A 24,907-nucleotide genomic window follows, 5' to 3' on the forward strand; every position below is an offset into this window, starting at 1 on the left:
ATACTCAGCAGTTCAGCATAGTGGGCAGCTTGGACACATATGAATCATCGTCATGTCGTCATGCCCAGACATTTCCGACCAAAGACCAAAGCTTTCAACCTCATGGTGGCACTAGAACGAAAGCCAGGGGACCGTGGAAGTCATTAGATATACTGTCTGTCAACCATGAATATCTGTAAAATCCACCCAATAGTTATAGAGATGTTAGAGTTTGGATGAAAGAGGTGGACTAACTGACTGACTGACAGTACCATTTCCTGTTAGGCTAAAAAGAAAAGAAAAAGCCACACAAGAAACAGCATTAACCTTGCAAGAGACATTAAAAACCCCACATCCTTAACACAGAAAAGTAATCTTAAATCTGAGAAAATAAGAAGTTCTCAGCTGTGAAAGCTTTGGTCATTTTCCCTGGCAGAGCAACGCCCTCCTGTTTTATACCATAAAGCAATTCAATACAATTTCCCTCCTGGAGCCCAGTGCAAATTAGTGTAAAGACTGAGACTGACAGGCTGCATGAAGCCGCTTTAAGTCACGAGCAGCATTAAAGGGAAGAGGAAAGGCAGCTGTTATTAAAATCACTGCAAAACATTTGAGAAACTCAACAAAAACTTCTCCTGCTCTCAGCCAAATAAAGATCTGACTCACTTCCACTCACATCGGGGTTTTTGGCACTATGGCATCCTTCCACCAGCTGGGACAAAACCATCATGACTCAGCAGAAACATAAACACCGCAAACAACAGGAGGGGTGCACGCAAACAAAAGGAAAGGAGTCATATTTAATTCATAAGCTCATGCAATGCAGGAAAACCAGATTTTCCGATAGCTCCCCGCAGCCGCTCCTGGAGGATCTGCTCTGTCTACCAGGAAACGACAGGCCGGGCGGGATACGGCAGCCACCACGGGCACACATCAGACAGGAAGTAGCTGCTTAGGCTGGTTAATGTCAGTGGATATTTACTGTCACTGGGTGGGCTGACGCATCCTGCAGGGCACAGCTGCATTTCCCATAGGACAGCTCCATCTTAACGGGCAACGAACATAATGAAGCACGAGGGTGGAGAAATGGAGGCAGCCGTAGTGACAGCCAAATCCATTTTCTCCCTGGGAATTGTCTTTTCGTAATCTACTATACCGTCAGAGCTGTTTCTCTTTCCCACAAAGAGAAAAAAAGGCCATATGTCTTGAACTAAAGGGGAGTAAATATTCTCGATTAGCGCCCTCCTACTTAACCACATACCCTTGGGAAAAAATCCTCCAGTCCTTCAGTCCTCCACCACCAACCCTCAAGTATCCCCCACTGCTTGTGAATCCTCCCAAATCCCTTTGATTATCGTTAATACAAATTATTCAACTCAGTTCACATCCCACACACCCAAAACATTACTGTCAAATCAGAAACTACATGTTAGCCCATGACGTCCCTATAAGGAGCCCCAATGGATGCGCCAGAAACATCTGTCGCAGTACACAGTTTGAGAAATTGTTCATTTAAAAACATTGATTAGGACAGCTTTAAATCAAATTTCCTATGGCTCAAACGAAAGATGTTTATTTCAGAGAATTTCTGTTACATTTGTACTGATCAGAGCAGATCTAAACATAAACATGCCTGCACAACAAATTAATGTCTTCACATTCATACAGTAATATAAATCATTGCATAAAGCAGAGGCGTAGTATAACTCAATGCAGATATTGTAAAAATCCGTGTTCTGCTTTATTGTAAATCAATGCATGTTTTCGTATGTGGAATGATTCAATGAAAAAGTCAGGCTGCGTAGAGGAAATATGAGATATAGAGATGAAATGTGACGATAAGATGAAATCTTAACATGCAAACACATTCACACTGCAGTTTGTCAGGAAGCACAAGAGGAGGTGCTTGCTAGTGTATGTACAGTATACACGGTTTGTGTGTGTGTGTGTGTGTGTTTAAGAAGGGGGGGTATGAAACCTAATGTCTCATGTCACAGGAAGCACCGGCAACCATATTGATCATTTTTCATGCCCTGCCTCATTTCACTAAGAGGCCCGAACGCCGGTGGTGTTTTCAATTCAATTACGAGACAGACAGAGAACGACACAGAGAACTGCGGCTCCACCAGTAACAATGCCGCAGAGTAAGGACTGGAAAATAAAACACTGTTTCTGTGTGCATTTTTTCAATGTACAACATCAACAGAAACGGTATTATTTTAGTGGAACAGTAACGTTCGAGGTGCAATATGTACGAACTGGCCACCTGTTGAATTCACCCTTCAAATACGAGGCAGCTATCACCAGAGTAACAGCTAACTGCTGCTAACCGTAGCTGCTGGTTATCTCAGCTAGCTGCATCAGCTAGCAGTCCAATTAGCGTTAGCTCACTGTCCCCTCTGATGGGGAGTGTTGGTGTTTACACCTTTAGCACAGGAGCTTTGGGCCTCTGGGAGGAGCAGGTTTTCAGGGTCGAGACAGGGGGACCCAGCGGGGAATGCTGGCGGGGAATGGTGCCAGCCTGTCAGCGCCACCTCTGGAGGCCTGAGTGAGGGTTACGGCGGGGTCAGCCTGTTGGGGTGCTAGGAGCCAAACACGGTAACAATACCACCTCGGTGCTGTTGGACTGGCTGGGCGCTACACTGACTCACTATCGCCTCTTGCTGGTTAGCATGCTAACTTCAGTTGATATCTTTGCAACATATACAAAACGTTAAAACCTTCATTTAGTCACACATTACATATTGCACATTTAATAGTGCAATATGTAAGAGTAACTGCTCACTACACTCTTAACTGTCACCATTTGTGGCTGTAGCTACAAGCAGGCGTTAGCTATTTAGCTCAGTTAGCCATGCAGCTAGTGGCCCTATTAGCCGACTTTGCCCAGACCAGGAGCTCGGAGCACCGGTTGAGTGTTGGTGCTGGACGGCTGGGATAGTGCAGTACCGAGGTGATTTCCAGCGGCTCCAACCAGGACTCAAACCCCGACGACGGTGGTGGGGAATCACCAGCCTGGAAAACCGCATGTAGAGCCAGAATACTTTCACATCTTGTTGTTGGAACAGCGGAAAGACAAAGACGATTTGGTGAGTTTCATTCTGTTTCTGTCGCGTTTCAACTAAGTGTGTTCTACGATGAGTTAACCCGGCAATTAACCTCGTCTCAAGTTCGTAAAAGAGAGAAACTTGAGTTCACAAGGTGTACGGTTGTATTTTTCTGTTTGATAAGGAAAACAGATTTCCTTTCTTGACATTTGGTGAGTTGAGTTTATTTATTAGATTCAAAAAGCAAAGAGAGCTTATTAAACGTGGCAGATTTGCTGTTAGCATACATCTCCCATTTGAAACTACTGTGGGCGATGCTATCGAACGATTGCCTCTTAAGGCACAAAGTGGTATTTCGAGACAGGACAGGCTGTGGCTAGCAAGTTAGCATGCTAACTTTAGTGGATATCTCTTCAATACAATACATAGATGTCATTGACATAATGTCAAAAGTGTCATTTCGTCAAACTCCGTTGAACATTTTAGTTCTTTTTTGAATGTTTACACATAAATTCTCAGATGCATATTGCACCTTTAAGCAAAGGAATAACTCAGCACAAAATCTGCATCTGGTGGTTTAAATAATCAATAAACTTACACCCTTACCATTTTGTGAAACAAAAACAGCTAACATACACATTATAAAACCCGGAGATGACAGCATCAAGAGTCCTAAAACCCAGAGACGAGTTAACATTGTAGCATTTCCACTTCCCTTCAAGTCCACTTCAAAGTCAGTGGGTTTTTCTATAAAGCTTTTTGGTTAGAAGCCTCAAATATGGTCTGCAGTTAGAAGAAGCTTAAGAGATTTTCATGTTTTGGTCTGAATGCAATAATTGCTAAATATGATGAATTCAGTATTACAGCTATTGAATATGATTTTATTTAATGTGATTTTTTAATGCCATTGTGATGTGTAACATTTCCTGAGTGAGTAATAAATCATGAAGTACATGACGTGTACATCGACTAAAACCGTTCTTTTGCGATTTCTTAATGTCACCTGTCTGGAGAACCAGCGCCACCGTAAATTTTAACGTTCGCGACTTGTAATACATGCATTCGTTTGCATTTTCTTTTGCCGATTTTCTACATATTTGTTTAAAATTTGAATGCTACTTCGAAATTGGCAGCTCTGCCATTGATATTTCCTGTTTATAGTATTTTTTTTCTACTTTACTAAGTAATTTGTGTAATTAAGAACTATAGTGTTGTTTGGTTTTCCAGTCTAAGTGACACTGTCATATGCTGCATAAAAGCAGCTCATCACGAAACATTTATCACCAAAATGACCCCAAACTTTTTGCAGAAGCTCCATCAAAGCCTGCCCTCACTTCGCCTTTGTCCCTAAGCAATGACACAGGAATCAGACTGTTTCTTTGCACTCTGGGTTGGTGGGGAAGGTGGAGACGACTGTGTGGGCTGGAATCGATAAGAGCTTGTGCTGGACTGGTAGGACAAAGTCCTGGGTTGGGGGGTTGCGCTGGGTTGATAAAATGATGTGCTAGGTTGGTATGTGGATGTGCTGTGTTGATAAACTGACACACTGGGTCGGGTAACCGGCCTCGGTGCCTGTACTGGTTTTGGTGCCGGTACCAGTTTTGGTGCTGGTACTGGTTTTGGTGCCGGTGCAGATGCAGATGTAGACGCAGCACCAAATACGTCAACGAGCGGGTGCGTAGTCTTGTACTGCAGCAGGTACTCGGGATAGATCTGGTGCTTCTCAAACACAACATAGATAGAAGGGTTCATGACGTCGTCCACGCAGCTGTCAAAGAAGTTTATGTCCCCGCCATCCTTGGAAGGAGGCCTGCGGTAGTCGGAGGACCCTCTGGTGTAGTTTCCCACCAGCAGTCGTGAGATGAACATGGATTTGACATCAGAGTCACCGGTGTAGTTGTGGGAGTATTTTGCATCCCGGGCAAAGTAACTACCTGGGTTTGGACAAAGAAAGATTTCAAATTTCTGGATTACTGTAATGTCAAAATGCTGCAGAAAGGCGCTCGGGCTGAAACCAACAATTATTTAATTACTGATTAATCATTTGCAAATCATTTTCTTGAATAAACAATTGTTTCTTCTTCACATAAAACAAAAAAAAATCCTCACAACTGTGAAACTGAAACTAGCACATCTGGCATTTTGGCTTCGTACATGACCTATATAATTGATCAATTACCAAACATTTGCCGATTAATTCCCTGTCGATCAACCCATTGATTAATCACCTAACTTTTTCAGCTCTTAATAATGTGCTGTTTTCCAAAATGTAATGTTTTGGCATTCTGAGCACCACATAGCAAACTGAGATCCATTGCCTTGGGAGGAGTTATGAGCAATGTCTCATCAGTAAACAGCCCACAATAAATGTTCCTCCAACTCACCTTTGCCGAAAGCAGTTCCATGAGTTCCACAGATTCTCCAGTCAAAGTTGGTGTGGCAGATGACGTCAACGTATTTCGAGTCAGTGCCATGAAAAAGCTTTTTTTCTGTCACACTGCGCCCGCCATTGTTGTTCGTCATCTGAGTTTTCTGCCTTCATTTAGCAACAAGAAATGTGAAAACTTCAATCAAGCTGATGCATGTGGGAATGCATGCAAACATAAAGTGAAACCACGTAACTTTGTTGAACAGCGACTGGTGTGGACACAGGTGGCAATCACTGGATAATGGTAAATTTGAAAAAATAGAACGAAACAGTAGAACAAGTACAAGAACTTCACAAAGCAGTGAACAGACTCTGCAATGTCACTTCCCCGGCAATAACTATCTAAACTTTTAACATTAGCTAACAATAGCCACCATAAGCTACTCGACACAGCAGCCAAACTCCATAGCAACAATGTATTTCACTGCTTGTATGTTGAGCTTTTCATTTGTAAGACGTAGAATATTTCTTCTTTAGGAAGTTGCATCGTCTTGCTTTAACGGTCAGACAGTGGTGTTCATCTGAGCAGGTACAATAAGAAGCTAGTTAAGAGGACATTAAACACACCGCCACTCAGACGCATGTTTGAATAAGTCTCCGGACCAAACGTGATAATCACATACGTACCACTGAAAGACTTCCCAAAGAGCTTTGTTCTGAATCCTCTCGATTTTGACAATGTCAAAGCCTCTCATGGTTTTACAGAAGAGAGCTTCAATCTCCTTGTATTCATCTGAGGAGCGCTGGAGGGAGACTCGCTAGAAAACACAGAGCAAAGAGAAAAGAAATTAACTGTTATTGCCGAAGTACCTGCGATACCTAACTTTTTTGGCCCCACTGAACAGTAAGCTGACAGTCAGTTAACTCAAATCATTGGAAAGTGCTTTTGGCGTGACAGAGTTGTTTGCAATTAACAGAGTTTTGCTTTGCTAAAACTCCAAATTAGCAGATAAAGAAGATGAAATATGCAGAAATGATCAGACAACATTAGAAGGCCACATCTTTGCTTGCATGCTTTAAGTCTTTTGCATTATTACTAACCGCTTTCCAAAGCGAACCATATTGTTTTCAGTTGCAAAGCATGTCATTGTCTCTTTGTTACTCACTAACTCACCAGCTGCAGGTTCTCCACAAGGGGGAGCTGCCTCGGTTTTATCACTTGTGTCACCTGCAGCCAATGAGCTCTAGCAAATCAGGTTTTGCTTTTATTGTAGCTGCATGTTCCTAAGTTTAAAATGCAACTGTAAATTCTTTTGCCGACAGGCCGAACAGGTTGGACTGGAACTGTTCTCTGGCTCTGCCGATGGATGATGTTGGCCTGGTTTTGGGTGCTTGACACGGTGTACCCTTGTTAGATTTCTGGATGTGTTTTTCATTCCTCGCAGGCAGTCATTTCTCTCCACTTCAGGATAAAGCCAGTGATATTTTACATTGTGGGTTACTGTCCAAAAAAATGGCATTTTTATCCAGGGTTGCTCAGAAAGGAGAGAATGGTGTATTTGTTGGGGACTATTTTCTGCAGTGGGCTAATACACAATTTGTGGGATTGTATGTGAGACTGACTCAGTGCCATGTCCATAATAATGAAGGAACATGTCACCCAGTGCAACAGTGTGGCTCAGCGGTGTGTTTTCAATAGTTTTTGGACAATAATGGGGCACACTACAAACTACTCCTCTTCACAGGATTTGTTCACAATAAGAAAGTATTGCCAACAAATTAGTATTGATTTTAGTATACACAGAAGGAACAGTGGGGAGGGTTAGAGAAAGGGGATGACACACAGCAAAGAGCCGCTGGTGAGAATCAAATCCCTGCTGCTGCCAAGAAGTTCATGGGGCAGCTTGCAGGTGAGTGTATATTGTAATACCTTGTATCCTGTTTGAGGGATCTGTGTCTTGTCCCAGTGGTCTGGTATTGTAGTGAAATTTGCTGGACCAAGCGGCCTTCTGTGGTCAGAAAACAAACAGCGATTACAATTAGTTTGTTCATGCAGCAGTTTGATTAAAATGTTTTTAAAGGTGGGAAACACAAGTTGGGTCAACATAGTTCATCAGGGATGTCGTACCTCGCTCTCCGCGTTTGGACATCAGCCGCGGAGACAAACCGGGGACGTCTTTTCACAACCTTTTTAGTGCCATACTGCTTGTTTGTTTGTATCATGTCTGAGGAGACACAAGGAGACATGATCATGACGCTGCTTTAACATTTCAAAAATGTCTGCACAGAGAAACTGTCAACACAGAGATCGCTTGTATTATCTTTGTTTACCCTGAAAACTGAGTGAATATGACTGTAAACCGGCCTTGAACTCCACCACATCTTTGTCATTGTCCAGAAACTTCTGCTCCAGTTTAGAGCTGTCCATGTCTGCTGGTTTGTGTCCACCATCCTGCCACACAAGACACATCCGTCTGTTTTTACCTCAGAACATATTTGACATGGCAGATGACCAATCAGGAGCCACTTGGAATAATATGCAAAGATATTATTGCCTACAAAAACTGGAACTATATAAATGTGCACTTCAGTCAACTTATTGTTTATTGCAAATACAGCTGATTTTAGCACAATGGCTAAGAAAACAAACATGTTTTTAAAGAAAAAATTTAGGTAAATTCACTTATTTGCTTTCTTGAGTTAAAGGAGATCAACCCCACCCTCTTGTCTGTAGGCTAAATGTGAAGCTATTGCCAGCAGCTGGTTTGCTTACTTTAGCACAGAGATTGGACACAGGGGGAAACAGCTGGCCTGGGATCTACCAGTCTTCACCATCACCAGCAGAGTCAAGAAATAGCCTAACTGACGACCTCCTGGCTTTTGATCTACTCTGGAGTGCACACAGTTTAGTCAGTTTAGGGCCAGCATTTAATTTTTCACTTAATATATTTATTAATTACTACCTAAATATCTTATGTCCCGGGGCATAACAGAATTTGAATTTAGAACACTGCTCAGTTTCACTTTTGCAAATGCGGCAAATTACAGAAAGTGCCCTAAAAATTCACTTCTTGAATTCACTTGAGTCAAATGTGAGGAACAATGTGAACATGCATGCCACATGTCTGGTCCAGGATTTGCTTTTTATCAGATTTTTCATGCTGTGTTTATATGCCCCTCTGGAAGTCTGAAATCGGTAGCGTATATTTGCTTTGAAAGATGGCCGAGGTAGCTCCACCAAATGCCTTTTTAAAACGTTCTTAATTCGGTGGTCCAATTTGAGCATGACAAATTCAAATTTATGCAATCTGACAACAATCTGTGCTGCTGCTAATCTCTCTCCTCAGAGATGCTGCCACCCAGCCTGTGCACACAGCTCAGGCAGTGTGGCAGCATCTCTGCCTCTTTTGATTTTTTTGTGTGGATGCAGAGCCATAAATGATTAGATTAGAACTTTAATGATGTGCATGGGCAGCATCTTCAGCAACAGAATACAGCAGGAAAAAAATAAATGTCGGCTATAAACATTAAACGGATAAGAGAGGATATGAAGAGTTTCAGGGTTATGTAAACACATGTAGTCGTCAGTTCAGCGCAGGTTTAGTAGACCACGAGTGGGAGAGATGAAGTGGGAAGTTCTATCCTGTTGTGATTTGAGTGTAGCTCAGATAGCCGAGGATCGCATCAGAAGGCCAATATCACATCAGAAATTTCACTTAAGAGTACAGCTTGGACAGCCTCGCTTCTTCAATTTCTTCAACTACCAGACAGTGTGCGTAGGTTTTTCATAGTGTCTGAGAGTAAATATGAGTTGGAAGCAAATTTGTGTTACCGAAAGCTAAAAAATAAGTTAAAAGAAGATGTATTTCTTTTGAAGGGGCTCATCTGTGGAATAGAGCTGATCTCAAACTTAAGCAATGTACTTCCTTTGTAATGTTCAAAAAATCATTATGTGGATTTATATTTAGGAGTTATGGCTGTAATTGAAAAAAAGAGGAAAAGAGATATGTATGTGCATGAGTATGTATGTATATATATGTATTTTTTTTTTTGTTCGTTTTTTTCTTCCCACTTGACACCATGAATTGTGTAGCTTAAGATGCATAGTAGGCGGGCATTAATAAGCTTTGCTTCTGCCTGAGCCTTTTTCAGTCAATTTTTTTTTTTCTTTTGTTGCTTTGAAGTGTATATCTGACTGAAATAAAACTAAACTAATCATTTAGTAGAGTGAGTTTGCTGCAGTGACTTGTTGTCACTACAGCAGCATTTAGGGTTGTGGTGCAGCAATGAAATGTCACTGAAATAGAGGTAAAAAGGGCATTTTTAGCCGGAGTCAGCTCCACTAGCTTCGCTTGCCGAGGCATGTTGTCAGTGTGCATATCTTCAATGAAACTGTTGGCTGCTGCTGCTGTTTCATGCTGCTCCACTGTTTGCTAGGAACAGTAGGAACTGTTATACTGTAGCGACAAGGAACACCGCGTTATTTGAGAGAAATGTCCAGATAATATGTATGCACTGATTGGTTGCAGTATCAAATGTTGCAGATGGGGAACATTGGGAAATCCCTATTTCAGCATCTTTATCATATACCACAAGTAAGGTCAAGAAAAATAGCAAATACCTGCTATTTTAAGAAAAAAATGATCTATTGCGACAGCATGATCTTTAAAATGCATTAGCTGCAAATAATTGTAAACAAAACACTGAAATTTCATCAGTTCATTTGGTCAACCCATTAGCAAACAGTAGCTCGTTTAAGCATCATCTGCAGTTGTTTTTAGCTTTAGCACAACACAGGAAATTGGTTGTATTTTTAAAACTGTGCAACCGTGGCATTATCGCGGCGAAAACAAGACTGACTCCAGTTACTCACAGCTGAAGCGTACGCGTTCCACTTTCCGTACTCATCCTCCCAGTACCAGACCCACTCAGTGGTGAGGATGAAGGTCGGCTCAAGCAAAGAGTTAATGGTAGAGAGACGACGCACTTTGTTCGGTCCACGGGTCATTGTGTCAAAATCCACAGGTGGATAGCTGCTGCTAAAGACAGCAAACGAGGAACAGTTAATGATACAATTAAAATCATTTTTAAAAGCAAGTAATCTATTGTGTAACACCAGTATATTAGTTTGATGATGCATCAGGCCAATATTCAGGATTTTCCCAATGCAGTGAAAAATTAGGTCATAATTCCCAGTCATAACATAACTTAAAACAAATTTTATCACATTAAAACAACATTCATTTTTCTTCAAGGTAGGTCTGATTCCACTCAACAGCTTGTGGAGTTTCTGTCTAAAGTCTGCAGTTTAATCTGCCTCGCCTTGCCTTAAAGTAGTTCCACAATTGGGTAATACGCTTATTCACCTTCCTGCAGAGACATGCAGAGAACATTGATACCACTCTCATGGCTACATGGGAAATCTGAGGAAGCAGCTAGCAGCCAGTTAGCTTAACGGTCGCATTCAACTCACGTGAAACCCACTAGTTGGTTTTGTACTTTGGTTTTTGTGCGGATTAAACAAAGAAGATATAGTGTGTTAGTCAGTGAACATTAGGGATGACAGCACAGTAGCTGGATTTTGCTGATCTAGCTGTTTCCCTCTGTTTCCTGTCTTCATGTTAAGCCAAGCTAACTGGCTAATGTTTGTAGCTTCATATTTATCGTACGGATAGAGAGTGGTGTCTAGCTTCTCATCTAACCCTGGGCTAAAAGGTCAACAAATGTACCTCTCAAAACTATTTCTTTAAAGAGCTATTTATAAGTCCACCGATGGTGTGGATGATGTTTCAAAAGTGTTTGCAATCCTCCAAACTGGTGGACTGGCTTTACTGAAGATTTGGAACTGCTTGTTGAAGTGTACACCTTGAGATGGTTAAGTTTAATATCATCCCAGATCGACAGAACTACAATCCCATTGAATGTCAGTAGGCAGTACCTGATTGTGTTTTTAGGGTCACAGTAGTCCTTCTCAATCGATTCATTTTCAGGCATGGCGGTCCACTGATCATCCACTCTGATCTCCCATCTGTAGGGCATCTTGTCATGAGCTTTAAAACATCGCTCTGTGAACACATCGGTCACAATACAATTTAATGTCACCAAATGAAAACCAATGTCATGACTGCTCTAAAGTACACAAAATAAGTGCAATTATTGCTGTTAGAACTGCTACTCACCCCCATGAATACAGTGTCCTTTGATGAAGTACATGCATAGCTCCGTTTTATCTAAAGGAAACACACAAAAAGAGTGCTTTAAAGAGTTGTTTGGTTGGTTTCTAGCAGTTCTTTCAGAATATACCTTTATTTTTTTATTTTGCAGCTGCTGCAGTTTACCTCTGACAGGCCTGTTCCTCTCTCTTCTGTTCGACAAATCATCACCGTTTGCGTCGCCGTTGACGGAAGCGTTGATGTCACTGGTGGAACGGGTTCGTGGCAGTGGTTGATGGTTGCCCCTGTTGCCACGGTTGCCAACTTTCCCTCTGATAGCTGTGGAAGTTTTATTCAGATTTTGTGTTGGTTTTGTGCTCTGACCATCATCGCTGGCAGCAACAGAGACGTCACTGGTGGAGGACGTTGGGTGCTGCGAGTAACTGTTGCCTTTATTTGGCCCATTGTCAACGTCATCGAAGGCACTGATGGCAGCAAAGATATCACTAGTGGAAAGGGTTCGCTGCGGACAGTGGTCCTGGTTTCCTCTGTTTCCTCTGTTTCCCCTGTTGCCCCTGTTGCCTCTGTTTCCTCTGTTGCCCCTGTTACCACCTCGCTGTGGACTGTTGCCCTTATCGCCATTTCTGTCCAAGTACTTCAAAGCCTGGATATTTGCATACACTGACTTCAAGGAGGGAATAAGGTCTTCAGGCACGCCTTTATCCTGCAGGATTTTCAAAGGCTGTTGAGCAGTAAAATCGTGAACCCTGGTGCAGCTGCAGTCACGGTTCAGGAACTTCTCACAAATATGCAGTCTCTTGCAACCAGAACCATCCTGGCACCTGCCGAACTCCCCGCCACCATTGTTGTAATCATAACATATCTGGTACAGGGAGAAGAGGTGGTTACAATTAAACAAAGCAAAAAAGCAAGGAGAAATGGTGAGAAACCAACAGAGGTGACAGATTTTAGCTCTGATCCGCTCTGTGGCCGATCAAATATCTGATTATAAAATCTCCAGATGCATCTTCTGTCTGTCGTCAGACTTACAGGTGGCAGGAGCCTGTCGTCGCTCTGCAGCAGCAGCGTGCACAGCTCCGCCCTGCTCAGACTCTCCAGCTCATGCTCTCTCAGTATCCTCGTATTGTGCTCAGAGTCCAGCGCATGGGAGAAGATGCATCCTCTCCTGTCGTCAAAGAGCACAGCGCACACAGTCCAGTCACAAGTTTGAGCTTTACATGTGCGGTTGAAAAGAATCAATTCCTGCCTGGTGTTTCGTGAGTGATCTGATGTGTCACTAAATTAAAACTCAAAAACGATAGACATACGTGAAGCTAACTACAAAGTAATACAATTAAATATGCGAGTCACAGCTAGAAAGAGGCATTGAAGTGTTGTACCTGTGACCGACACCACACTTATCTACTGTAACATGTTCAGAGGGCTAAAGGTCACCACAGAGCTAGCAATATATCTGACTGGCTTTAATTGCCTGCATACTGCCGAATGATGCATTTGGTTATTCCCCGTGTATGTAAGTGTAGTGTTGAAACAAGTAAACATAATAGCAGCTGGTTATCTTAGCTTAGCATAAAGACTGAAAACAGGAGCCCACACTGCCCTCCACTGTCAGGGAATAGTAACTGCAGAAGCAGCGAAGTTGTGAAAAAAGGGTGTAAAGTTGATGGCAAACTGCAGAACATCTAGAATGGATGTAATGCTTCATTAGTTTGACTTTTTGGGTGGATTATTTTACCAAAATAATCATTTCCATTGAACACACACTTAATCAAAAACAGCATTTTTAACTTCGTGGGGCTCAACACGTAGGGCTGCCTAGCAAAGCCCCCCGCCCAAAGCTAGTGCTAAAAAAGTCTGTTACTTAACTTCTATTAAAACTATACAGCTTTTACACTTCAGTATAAGATAATTTTCTAACCGCACAGATATGTGTTGCCTGGTGCGCTTGAGAGGTAAAGCTACATTTGGATGGAGTCAAGCAATTTGTTTCCATTTTCAGTCTTTGAGCCAAAATACAGATAAGTTAGCTTTAATAATTAGCTTATAGACAAGTGTAAAAGTGGCAGCAATCTTGTTTATCTAACTCTGCCAGAAGTGAACAGTCTAAACAGTTTTCAAACGAGCCACAGGTGAATATCAACTCGGAGATGAAGTAACAGACTTCGCCAACGGTGCATGAACGCACCAGGCGCGTCGAGGCCTTTAAATTTTACCACATCGCCGAAACCATCCTGTCACAGTGTCGGTCTACCCTGAACAGCTTTAATCTCACATGGAAAATTATGATAATTTAAACAATAACGGTCCCTTTAAAACAATTTAGACAGCTCTGAAAGCCTCACAGCCCTCTCCTGCTGCCTGCCCTGCCCCAGTAACCTCAGGCACACAGGCCACTTCACGACACACTTCAGGCCTCGTAGTTTAAACAAACATACATACCTGGACCGGCTGAACTGACAGGATCCCGTGAAGAGGATGTTTTTACACAGATGCAGGCCCCTGCATGTTCCCTGGCAGTCTCTGGCTCGGCACAGTCTCAGATTGGTCCTGGCCACCACCTTCGGCTGTCCGAAGGGGCAACACGAAGCAAATTTCTCTTGGTTACAAATAGTTTCCGACACGTTCACCGAATCGCCAAAAGCGAGATTAAACAACAAATAATCAGTGTTAACCGATCCTTGATTGGCGCAGATGAACTTCAGTATTTCTGCCTCCATCATTTTAACGATCCTCTGCATTTCCCTCCACCGCGCAGACTAACCGTAGCAGCTAATTTCTCAGGAGGAGAAACGAAGTTCGGTATCTTTTCTGATGATTGGAAACCGAAACTTAACTATTTTTAGCAGGAGTGGTGTAACGCTGCTGTTCGCCGCTTGGGGGCGTCCTCGTGTTACGTGACCTCACACAGCCCGAGATTCATGTGAGGACTGAGGAGATCTGCCTCTGCTCTAATCCTGACATCTCTTACCTGAACAGTAGAGACACATCAAAATACGGAAATAATATGTAAACAATAAATGTAATAATAATAAATGCATTAAGAAACTATCTGGTGGTGTCACATTCACTGAATCTCAGTCCAGTGATTCACTCTTCCAGTGAAGATTGACGACCATCTGGTTGGAATTGTTCTACTTCTTGCAGAAGTTTCTGCAAAACACATTAAAGATAATTTGATATTAATATTCTGCATTTTATGTGTCTGACTATCAGCAAGTAAGTCTGTAATCTGATTACTGTGTACAGTATGTGTAAGATTACAGTTGCACCTTTTCAATCTGATTATTGTAATGTCATTAATGTGATCAGTCAGACCCACCAGCTAAAAACCTGCCTAGCACAATCTCCCCTGCGGTTCCCTGAATTTTCATAAAAACACTGAAATTTAGTTCAATACATTTACAGTTATATCCTCACAGCTATCAAAATGATAATTGCTTTGACAAATTGCTTCATTTGAGCAACACGGGAAAGAACTAAAAAAAAAACAACGGTATCTTATCCCAATTTCCAGCTCAAAAATACTGCATGGTAACAACAAATCCTAATCACAGCCACTGTGATTAGATTCTGCAAGTAATAAAATAAAATGAAATAGCATAAAATATGCAAGTCCAATCATTTGCCAGGTCTCAGTCTGCAGCATCAGGATGAACGTTCGTCATCCCTCAGCTTCACTCATCTGCATTTGCTCGTTAACTTGCAGCACATTTCCCATCAGCCTCATTGCTTCCCGTCCCCCTCTCCCTGAGGAGAATATACATGTCGGAAGTGATTTTTCTATCATTTTTTTTGCCTTTCTCTTCTAACACCATCTACTGCCACTCGAAAACTCTGAAGCTTCAATCCAGATTCACTGTCAAATTGAACCTGGAGAATCACAATGGCTGACAAAGAAATGAAAGGGGTATCCCCATGGTCCAGTAATCTAAGATACCAAGTAAGATACCAGGTTATCAAGTGGGTCCTGGCTGGGGTCTTTTATCTCATGTCTGACATATTATCAACTTATAAATATGAACACCTGACAAATAAAAATTTAATAGTCACTCGTCTTTTTACTCTGTTTTGGTCTCCACACACTCCTGAGGGAACTATCTGGCTCTTTAGCTGCTAAGCGTTGAGTATATTGCATTTTTTCTTAAATGCTATACAACATATAATAATCATTTCTTTTATCATACAGTATTCCTCTATTAGCCTGTGTCTGTTGCATTATAGAGTTTTTGCACTACATCTCTTGAGTGGAAGTCACATGAAAGTGACCGTTTCATACTTTGAGGCATTTGGATCATAAATAAAAGGCCATTAACAAGCAACGACATAGAAGGTCTCAGCAGTGTCATCAGCTGTACTTACACCAGCACATGTGGTGTATATCTTTTTCATTTCACCCCGTTCACACAATACGTAGCTTATCATATTCATCTATCTATCTACCCCTGACTGTGTATCCATACATTTGCACATCACTCTGCACTTTCCTGCTTTTTGCACTTCTGGTTGATGTTGTATGTGCAATAAAGTTACATCTAAACTAATCTAGTCTCTTATGCAATATTTAATTATTCATGTTATTACAATTATAAAACATGAATTAATTAGTAGGAAATGATTGGTTTCATGTGGAGTTTCTACAAGTTGATACCTTTGTATGTCCTTTCGTCACACTTTTGCTGTTGGTTTATTGTCATTAAAGCAGTTTAAGCTGTCGTATAACCGCGCGTGCATTAAGGTAACCTTTAAAAAAGTGTGGAGAAAATCAGGCAGTCTGTCAGCGCGGCTCTCAGCCTGCAGCCATATCTCTGCTTCGCGACCTGCTGCGATTTCCTGCTACGGGTTTCCCTTTAAAAGGGGGCAAGGCTCAATGCTGGGAATTCACGTCATTTCGCCGTTTTACACACATCCAGATCAATGAGCGCGCGCGCGAGAGAGAGAGAGAGTGAGCGCGAGAGACAGAGAGAGAGTGAGCGAGAGAGAGAGAGAGAGAGAGAGAGAGAGGACGTCGCTCTCTCTCACTCTTTAGTCTCGCTCTTCCAGGAAGGGATTATTAACCAGCACGCTGCCGACATATGAAGGGAAACACACGCAGACAAAAGAAGTTTTCACGCCGACAGCCGCGCTATGGAGCCGGCCAGCAGATAAAAAAAGAAAAAGCAGGCTACGTGAAAAACCACACAACTTCTCCAGCAACAAGCCGAGCAGTCGGACTGTCGCTGCTTCTTCTTCTCCTCCTCCTCCTCCTCCTGCCGCCGCTGCATTTCTGTAGGAAACAACAGGAGATAAAGAGGAGAAGCGCAACGGAAAAGTGGAAGGAGAGGGAGAGAAGTTGACGGGAGATAATGTCTGAATCCTCCTCCGCTGCGAGCAAGGTGAGGCTCGTTTTGTGCTCTTTGTTTCCCTTCGGCGGACACTTTTCCTCTCACAGGTTTTAATCCCTCGCGGCGTGGAGGGGACGGGTTTACTGTAGCTGCCGCTCACCTCCTCAGACATGTAGCCCGGGAGCACGAGCCGCAGCGGCGTCCGCGCTCGCGGAGGCGCGTTTGTTTTGCTCGTCATCTGTTGCTCCACGCTTTTTAGTTCGCCTCCACTCTGATGCTGGTGCGAAGAAGTCGTGACTGTCTGCGAAGCGCCGAACGGTCGATTTACCGCCCGAAAAATAAAGGTGATCGAAGCCGGTGGGCGAACACGCTGGAAGCCGCACGACATGTTTATAAACGTGGGCAGCGCGAGGAGGACTCTCGTGCAGTCACAACAAAACAAGATCAGGAGGAGTCGGGGCTGTTAAAGTCATTATTAGATAGGCCTATTACACATACAGCCCAGGGAATATTAAAATGGAAATGATTCACTGCCACTGACAAACTCCTCTGGGTTAAAGTCGATCGACAGAAAACTGATGAACAACTTTTATTTTTGAGTGATTTGTCATTTATTGAACAAAAAAGCTAAACATTTGCTAAATCAAGCTTCTCCGATGTGCTCCTTTTCTTTCTTTTGCACCATTGTCAACTGAGTATTTAACTATGGACCCTGTGATTGACATTGTTTTTGACAAGTTATAGGCTAACCGACGAATTGATTAATCAAAAACAAAACTCAATAGATAATCAATCAGGTAAATAATCTTTAGTTTCAAAACCAACACATTCGTTAAATGAATGTCTTGGTTTTTATGACAGCTGGTTTGGCCATGCAAACAATCTGAAAAGACACTTTGTGCTGGTGGTGGCATGTGTCATCATGTTTGAATCTAAAATGATCAATCATTCATTAATCAGTAATGAAAATAATCCATAGTTGGAGCCCTATGAAAAGGCAAACTATGAGACATTAAAATCAATAATGGTCAACACAGACTTGTTCTAGTCGGAACTAGGGCTGAAAAATTGTCAGATTAATCTGCAGTTTTCATAACTGATTAATTGTTTCCTTTGTAATAAAGCAAAACAAGCAAAGGGTCCTGGTCTCTTCAACGTGAGGATTTGCTGTTTTTGTGGATTTTTCAGTTGGATGTCTTTGGGTTTTAGACTGCTGGTCAGACAAAATATGACATTTGAAGAGCTCGTGAATTTGTCTTTTGACATTTGTTAATCCAAAAAAACAAATTGGCAGGTTCAGTAATCATTAGTTGCAGCCCTAATAGGAACTCTATAGAACTATTGTCTGGGATGTCAGCCTGAACGAACTGAAAACAATGTGGGCTGTTCAATGACACAAAGTGAAATATGGTGTCTTGTTTTGAGCGATGTCTTCTCATTACTCAGTCTGATGTCACTGCACGATTACAGTTGCATGCTGAAGAATGATCAGCACTTCGCTCTGAGAAGTTTTCCACCACAGCTGCTGGTGGACAGGACTCCCCCTCAGCTTCATGCTGCAGCCCAGTTCTGTCACAAATCCCTTTGCCTTTTCTGCAGTGCCTGTACCACAAGCTTTGTCCTGACCGTCCCTGTCGCATTGCCACTAACCTGACATTTTTCTGGACAACGGAATTTTTAGAAAGTGGACGTCAAGCGGGGGGTAGAGAAGCCTTCACTCTGAGGGGAGGAAATAAAAGCCTTAAAGATTATTGCTTGGCTTCCACAGGAAATTCCTGGTGCATATACTTGGTGTGCAGGTCTCAGAGTGACTGGGTGGTGACAGCAGGCTGAAACTGGAGGGAGAAACAGCAGAAACTAGGCTTCATTTCCTCAAGAAACTAAAGTGGCTTCATGCTCTGCCATCATTTGCAGGAAAGGAAACCAGTCAACAGAGAATGAAAGCAAACTGGAAAACCTTGTACCATAAACTAGATTCATGAGTGTGCTACAACAGCAGCGCTGGAGTGTCTAAAATCTCAGAGTATCCTGGAGAGGGCTGCAACTAACAGCTGATTTCGTTATGGAAAAATGTGCTGTTTTTTCTGAATAACTGAATAATCGTTTCCTCTCATACATTGGTATGAATACAGTGAAAAATGCCCATCACAATGTCCCAGAGCCCAAGGTGACATATTCAAATTGAGGCTTTTGTCCGACCAACAGCCCAAAAACCAAATATATCTAATTTAGAAGCACGTTGCAGCAAGTCTTCACATTTGGAAAACTGAAACCATGGAATTTTGGGCTTTTTTTGTAATGATAAAAGACAAAAACAGCTGATCAATTATTAAAAAATCAGACATGATCTCACACAGAACAGACACAGCAACATCCAAATACTCACTTGAACATGAATGGTTGAACAGGTTGGTTCGTGCCTGCAGATGTAACTGTGAGTTTCTGTGGAAAGAAAAATGGGGAAACCATTGTGACAAAGCACTGCAATCACTACAACAAGTAGTAGTACTGCAGTCTACTCGTTGTTCTTGCTACTCCATCTGGCCTGGACTGACTCATTAAGAAAACAGACCAAAATACAGACTGAATAGTAAAATGCAGTAAAACCGTTTTATCTGCCTTTTGCACCCTTAAACAGAAGATCCGTAAGAAACAACTTCTAAAGCATTTGTCCAAATGATCATGGTACTTGAACAGTTTACCACGGTGATATTAAAAATGATCCATACAGCAATCACTATTGACTTCAGATCAGAAATCCATATCGCAAGTTTCCTTCACTTGGATGTTTATTCTTGGGCTGCAACTACCAATTAGTTTCATTAGGTGTTGATCTGCTGATTATTATTATTTATTTAATTGCTCGTTGAGCCTTTAGAACAACAGAAAACAGTGAAAATGTCTGTCAAAGTTTCAGAGAGACATCTTTGATTTTTTTTTTTTTTTTTGCCCGACAAACAGTGAAATAACCAAAGAGCTTCAGTTTGATATAAGATAAAATAAAGCTGGAAATTCTCATGTTTAAGAAGCTGGAACCAGCAAATGTTTGGCAAAAAAATACCTTAAACAACAAATCGGACAAATCAAAATAGTTGCTGAATAATTTTATTTCAATGAACTCATTGATCAATTGTTTCAGCTCTCGATTACTTTGAAGAATTAAATAATCAATCAACAAAAAACAATGGAAGTAAATATGAAATTTTGGTTTGTCAAGCAAAAATGAGAAATGTACATGAAGCAAAAAACAGTTCTTTTAAACAATAATTGAGATCTATCAATAAAAGTAATTAGCTGCATCCCTAGTTGCAGACTGCCTTGTGTGTCCAGTAATCAAATGTGTTTGCTGCAAAGACAGTGCCAATTTGTGCCAAAATTATTAGTTGCTTTATTGATCAGTTGATCAACAAAAAATGTGATTATAGTGAAATATTTCATTTATTAAGAAAATTCGTCCAACCTTTGCTGGTTCCAGCTTCCTGAAGGTGTTATATCATTGTAGATGTGTAAAATTATGTCTTGGACTGTTGGGCGTACAATTTAAAGACGTCACCTCAAGCTCTTTGAAACTGTGATGGGCATATTTTACATTTTCCAAACATTTTATAGTGCCAACGATTAATGATGAAAATCCAGCTGTGTTGATTCTTAGTCACTAAAACATCCTGAGGTCAGTGAGATTGCCACCTTTCCAAACTGAGCACTGGTTAATTTAGGACTTTAAAAAGCATCACATGTGCTGAAGCATGTATGGCATTCTACATATTTGCATCTTCGCAGCATGACAGATGTGTGTATTGGTTTATCAGAGGCACATACTGCTCTGTGTGCCGAGATGAGGCCAAGGCTAGCCGATGTTGTGGGTGCACGGCGAGGTGAGGCGCGTTGGCGTGGGGCTGTTTGGGTTCAGGGCCGGTGCGTCGTGGAGCTTTGTGAGCCATGCTTTGTGTCTCTGTGTCTATTCATAGCAGGAGAGGAGCTCTTTCAGTCCTTCCGCGAACCCGCTGCCAAACTCCACTTCCTCCCCCGTCCATGCTCCCGCCGCGAGGCCAGCCAGCCGAATGGAGGACGAGCCTGCCAGGCTGCCTGCGCACCTGCGTGAGTCACACACACTCGCACACACACACACACACACACCCAGATGAGCAGTGACTCCTACCCACATTGATCAGTCGGTCATTTGAACAGGACAGATTGATTTTTGTCAGTGTTTTTAGCATCTCGCAATGTAAATGTTTCTGTTTGCTTGAAGTGGTAATCTGGGAAGTCAGATTTTTATTTGTCTCATCCAGTAAATCACCTGTCAATCAACCTGTGTGGGCGGGACTGTGACATTTTTTTATTTTTCTGTATATGCGGGCGGTGATATCAGAGAGCTTAGATCAGCAGAAGCTGGAGACAGTCTTATCAGAGTCAGAAGAGCCAACACGAATAAATAAAAATGTTGCGAAATATCACTTAAATAGTTAAAACCCATCACATGCAATTATGACAACACACACGCCGTTATCACTGCATGAGCGCCGGCCCAGTCATGCCGGACTTCTCAGCTTGGAGGCGCTGAAGCAGATCCGGGGTCAGACACCTGAACTGTGCACACTTCCACTGGACCAGAACTGACAGACCTGCTGCTCTGGAATAACCAACAGTTACACAGCAGTCAGACACACATAATATGGAGCGGAGAACACACGGGCTGGTGGTGATTGAAGGGGAAAGGATGACAAACTGATTAGGAGGAGAGAGGGTTGAAGAAGTGGAGGGCTAGGGTCAGGGGACTAAGACTCCTGCAAATTTCAGTAGGATTAAGAATGTCATCCCAACCTTTTAGAGAAGAAATCCTCAAAGCTGATGTGTAGGACATGGATATGGCTCGTCACAGCCGGAATGCCAAACAGAACATAATTATGATGGATTGATGCTTATATTGATTGATTATTTATCGGCATGTTTTTTTCTTCAATGCTCATATCCTGACCACTGAATTAGAGACACCCTGAACCTCTTTGTGTGCATCAGCAAGGTGAATTCGTCCTGGCTTGCAACTGCATGAAGAATAATTGAATGTTTGGTAAAATAAAGGCAGTGAAATGTTCCCCATTTTGGAATGATATTAGGTCCGAATTACATCTCAGATTTTGCAATTTATTCAAAAAGGTCGGGTGCTCACTGACAGCCACGCTGCTGTCGAAAAGCAACTGAGCCAATCGGATCTCAGTTGGCTGGATTAAGAACGAGGATATGTCAAGAAGCCTGAAAAACAACAGAAAGAAAGTGTTATTGACGCAGCTGTGCAGATTGTTGAAACAGATTTATAGAAATAACAACTCTTAAAGGGAGACCACGTAACACATTTTTCCTTTCACCAAAGAAAAAGTGAAATTTATAACCAGTAAATTGCACTTTTTGCTCAGTTCAGTGCACTCAGGGGCGAGTAGCTTAAAGCGGCTAATTTTGGCTAATGTTAACAAACTGAAGATGGATAGTGTTGGGTTGAGTTACTGTTACTGAGTCAGTTGGCTGACGGCTCTTTTCTACTTGAGCTACTGTTGTACTACGTATAAGCATTTCCCCTTTTCCCCACAATTGCTCAGCAAAAGTTGTGTAGTCTCACCTTTAATCGACATTTCATCAACGTGAAAAACATTAAGTTAAGTGCACTGGCAACCATTATTGCATATGTCTTGCAGGGAAATGACATAGACAGGCTTTATGTGTCACTCACTGCTGATTCTGTTCAGGTTCTGGCAAAATAAGACAAAATTATCCATCTCTCCCTAACAGAAAATAACTAACATAAACGTATTGTCAGATTCATCGATGAAATAAAATAAAATGGCAATTGAGTCTGATTATCAGGCTAAAATTTCACCACATTTAAGGTATCCTCTCGAGTTTTTAACCACTCATAGCACTCATGGCCCCTGTTTCGTTTGTAATGCACATGAAAATGCATGTGGGCACACATCCTGCTGTTGGTTTTCCTTTGATAGGCATTTGTTGGGGGTAGCGCACTACCAAGTCACAATGTGCCATCAAAAGCAGTGTAGAAGAAGCCAGCTTGCAAGCAAACATACATGTATCAATGCGCGATTTAAGTTATTTTCAGAAATCGGATTTGCAAATATTGTATGAGGAAGGAAATGCATTCAGCACATTTCTTCGACCTCAAGGATACACATGGTATCACATGATGCATTTTTGTGAGTAACACTGATGTGAACATAGCGGTTAATTGTTTACAAAAATCAGCCCACAGGGCAACTTTAATATTGCTTGATTTTGCATTCTTAAACACTGGTCGCTTTAACTGGCATGAATAGCAGAGAGGAAAAGACCAGGCAAATTTGTCATGATTAGCTAAAGCTAGACTAGCTGGAATTAGTATTGTTTTTGATGAGAGCAGTAACTAAGCTAATTGGAAGTTATGTGGCTTATGTTTAGACGCACTGATTGTCTGTTAATTGGCTACTTTGAATTAGAACAAAGCAAAGATATGGTTTGTTTGGTTTTCCAACGTTTTTCACTTTGCTTCGGACGAATGAAAACCAATTGCAGGCTTTAGGTGAACCTGAACCGGTCAGCGTTTCACACTGCCTGAACTCTTTGGTGTTAATTGAACCAAGAGAGGAAGCAAAGTGAGAGGCAAACCCTGAGCAGGTGAGGCAGTCAAGGAAATATATTTTGAAAAGGTGTAAATAAATGAAATGAAGCAACACTGGGACATTTATGGCTCTTTGGGGCTTTGGTTCGGTTGCATTGGCTCACTGTTGCCTAACCAATCATAGAGCAGGCGGGGCTGGAGCTGTGCCAAGAGATAGGCTCGATGTTCAAAGAGTAACCCTGAGCTCCTTTGTCCACGCGTCCGTCAATATTTAACCAGTTTATTTTTTTTCCTAGCAAGTGTTAAGTTCAGGGCTTTCGTGGGGGCGCAGGGCTGGGCAGCTGTACAGGCTGAGGCTGGATGAGACGCACAGGAAACTCCCTCAGCTCAGCTTCAACTTCCTCTTTTGCATTGTTGCAGAAAAAGGAAGAACGCTCAACAGGTCCGTGTTGAGTTTCCTGTCGAGTAAACCGATGGGTCAGTTCACATCCGCAGACATGTGGAAGTCCTTCTTTGTTTTAATCAGATTTCAAACACAGTTCCTTACACAGACATGACTCTCACATCTGCAGGTCAGAAAAATGTCTCTTTTTCTCTCTCTCTTCAGTGTTTAGTTTATGGCCGCCGCTGGTCGGGATCCACTCTCCCTCAGACAGACAGCAACATGTCTTTGTCACTGCGACACACATTCTGAAACACCTCTGCTCGTCCTTTCTCCTCCTGCCTATCTAAACACACATGTGCTGGAAAACAAGCTGTACATTAACCCCCGCACTCAGAGGGAGTTCTGTCCTGAGGGGGGAGAGGGAAGGAAGAGAGCAGGAGGAGGAGGGAGGAGGGAGGAGGAGAGGGGGGGAAAAAAGACAGAAAGAAAAAGAATGAGGGAGGAAATTGCAGTGTGGGCAGAAATCCGCCTTCTCCATTTCCTGGGGAGGAAGTGGATTAGATCGGGGAGAGTTGCAGCCTGCTCCTCAACTAAAGAATGCTACCAGGCTCAATTTTAACCCTTTCAGCCAGACATCACTGGAACACACCACAAACCCCAACCTCATGAAAATGTATGTGGAATAAACTCTTTTCTAATCACTCCCTAAAATATATTTTCATTAACTTCTTCCATTTTCTGTTTAGATCCTTTGCTTTTTTCTTTTTTTGTCTGCTGTTCTGTGAAGCACTGAATCTAAAGTGAAATAATTAGATATATCCCTTATAATATACCTTTCCATGAGAGAAGACATGTCAATATAAAGGCCTCTGTCGTGCTGTCGGGTGTCAGTGAATGCACCATGGTAACGTATTCATGACGAGATAAGAGATAAGATCATTTTGAAGAAATCTTTTGTTCACATGATGCTCAATATCCATTGTAAAGTAAATGCTGGCATACTATGAGTATACTATATGTATGTACAAAA

The 24,907-nt window shown here is 42.1% G+C and overlaps 2 protein-coding genes across 4 annotated transcripts in view; one reads left to right on the forward strand and one right to left on the reverse strand.

Annotated features, from left to right (window-relative positions):
- Nucleotides 1–1,525: 1,525 nt before the first annotated feature.
- Nucleotides 1,526–14,367, reverse strand: si:ch73-252i11.1 (uncharacterized protein LOC553517 homolog). Of its 2 annotated transcripts, none has more exons than XM_041964235.1 (12): nt 14,007–14,367; nt 12,597–12,732; nt 11,733–12,429; nt 11,574–11,624; nt 11,333–11,459; nt 10,268–10,430; nt 7,726–7,846; nt 7,523–7,619; nt 7,325–7,403; nt 6,082–6,212; nt 5,411–5,562; nt 1,526–4,960 (listed from the first exon to the last, which is right to left on the reverse strand). In XM_041964235.1, the coding sequence occupies exons 1-12, from the start codon at nt 14,303–14,305 to the stop codon at nt 4,374–4,376; spliced, it is 2,640 nt and encodes an 879-aa protein (XP_041820169.1). In that variant the 5' UTR covers nt 14,306–14,367; the 3' UTR covers nt 1,526–4,373. The 2 variants fall into 2 exon arrangements, with proteins under 2 accessions (XP_041820169.1, XP_041820168.1); XM_041964234.1 differs by having other exon boundaries at nt 10,268–10,433.
- Nucleotides 14,368–16,576: 2,209 nt separating this feature from the next.
- Nucleotides 16,577–24,907, forward strand: part of etv6 (ETS variant transcription factor 6) — a 28,384-nt gene continuing 20,053 nt past the window's right edge. Inside the window, exons 1-2 of one of the 2 annotated variants that reach the window (XM_041963842.1) lie at nt 16,577–16,939; nt 20,857–20,986. In XM_041963842.1, the coding sequence (XP_041819776.1) occupies nt 16,910–16,939; nt 20,857–20,986 (160 nt within the window). In that variant the 5' untranslated portion in view covers nt 16,577–16,909. The remainder of the gene's footprint in view (nt 16,940–20,856; nt 20,987–24,907) is intronic. The other variant, XM_041963843.1, reaches the window with a different exon arrangement.

Source organism: Chelmon rostratus, chromosome 22 (genome assembly GCF_017976325.1).
Source record: "Chelmon rostratus isolate fCheRos1 chromosome 22, fCheRos1.pri, whole genome shotgun sequence".
Lineage (NCBI taxonomy): Eukaryota > Metazoa > Chordata > Actinopteri > Chaetodontiformes > Chaetodontidae > Chelmon > Chelmon rostratus.

What these genes read in the sequence shown, in the direction of transcription:
- si:ch73-252i11.1 (XM_041964234.1), bottom strand. Translation starts at nt 14,305, where the DNA reads ATGCAGAGGATCGTTAAAATGATGGAGGCAGAAATACTGAAGTTCATC. An exon ending in GACCCTAAAAACACAATCAG is followed by an intron (nt 10,434 to 11,332) that starts GTACTGCCTACT and finishes TGCTGTCTTTAG; the next exon opens with CAGCAGCTATCCACCTGTGG. An exon ending in GTCCAAACGCGGAGAGCGAG is followed by an intron (nt 7,404 to 7,522) that starts GTACGACATCCC and finishes TTCTGACCACAG; the next exon opens with AAGGCCGCTTGGTCCAGCAA.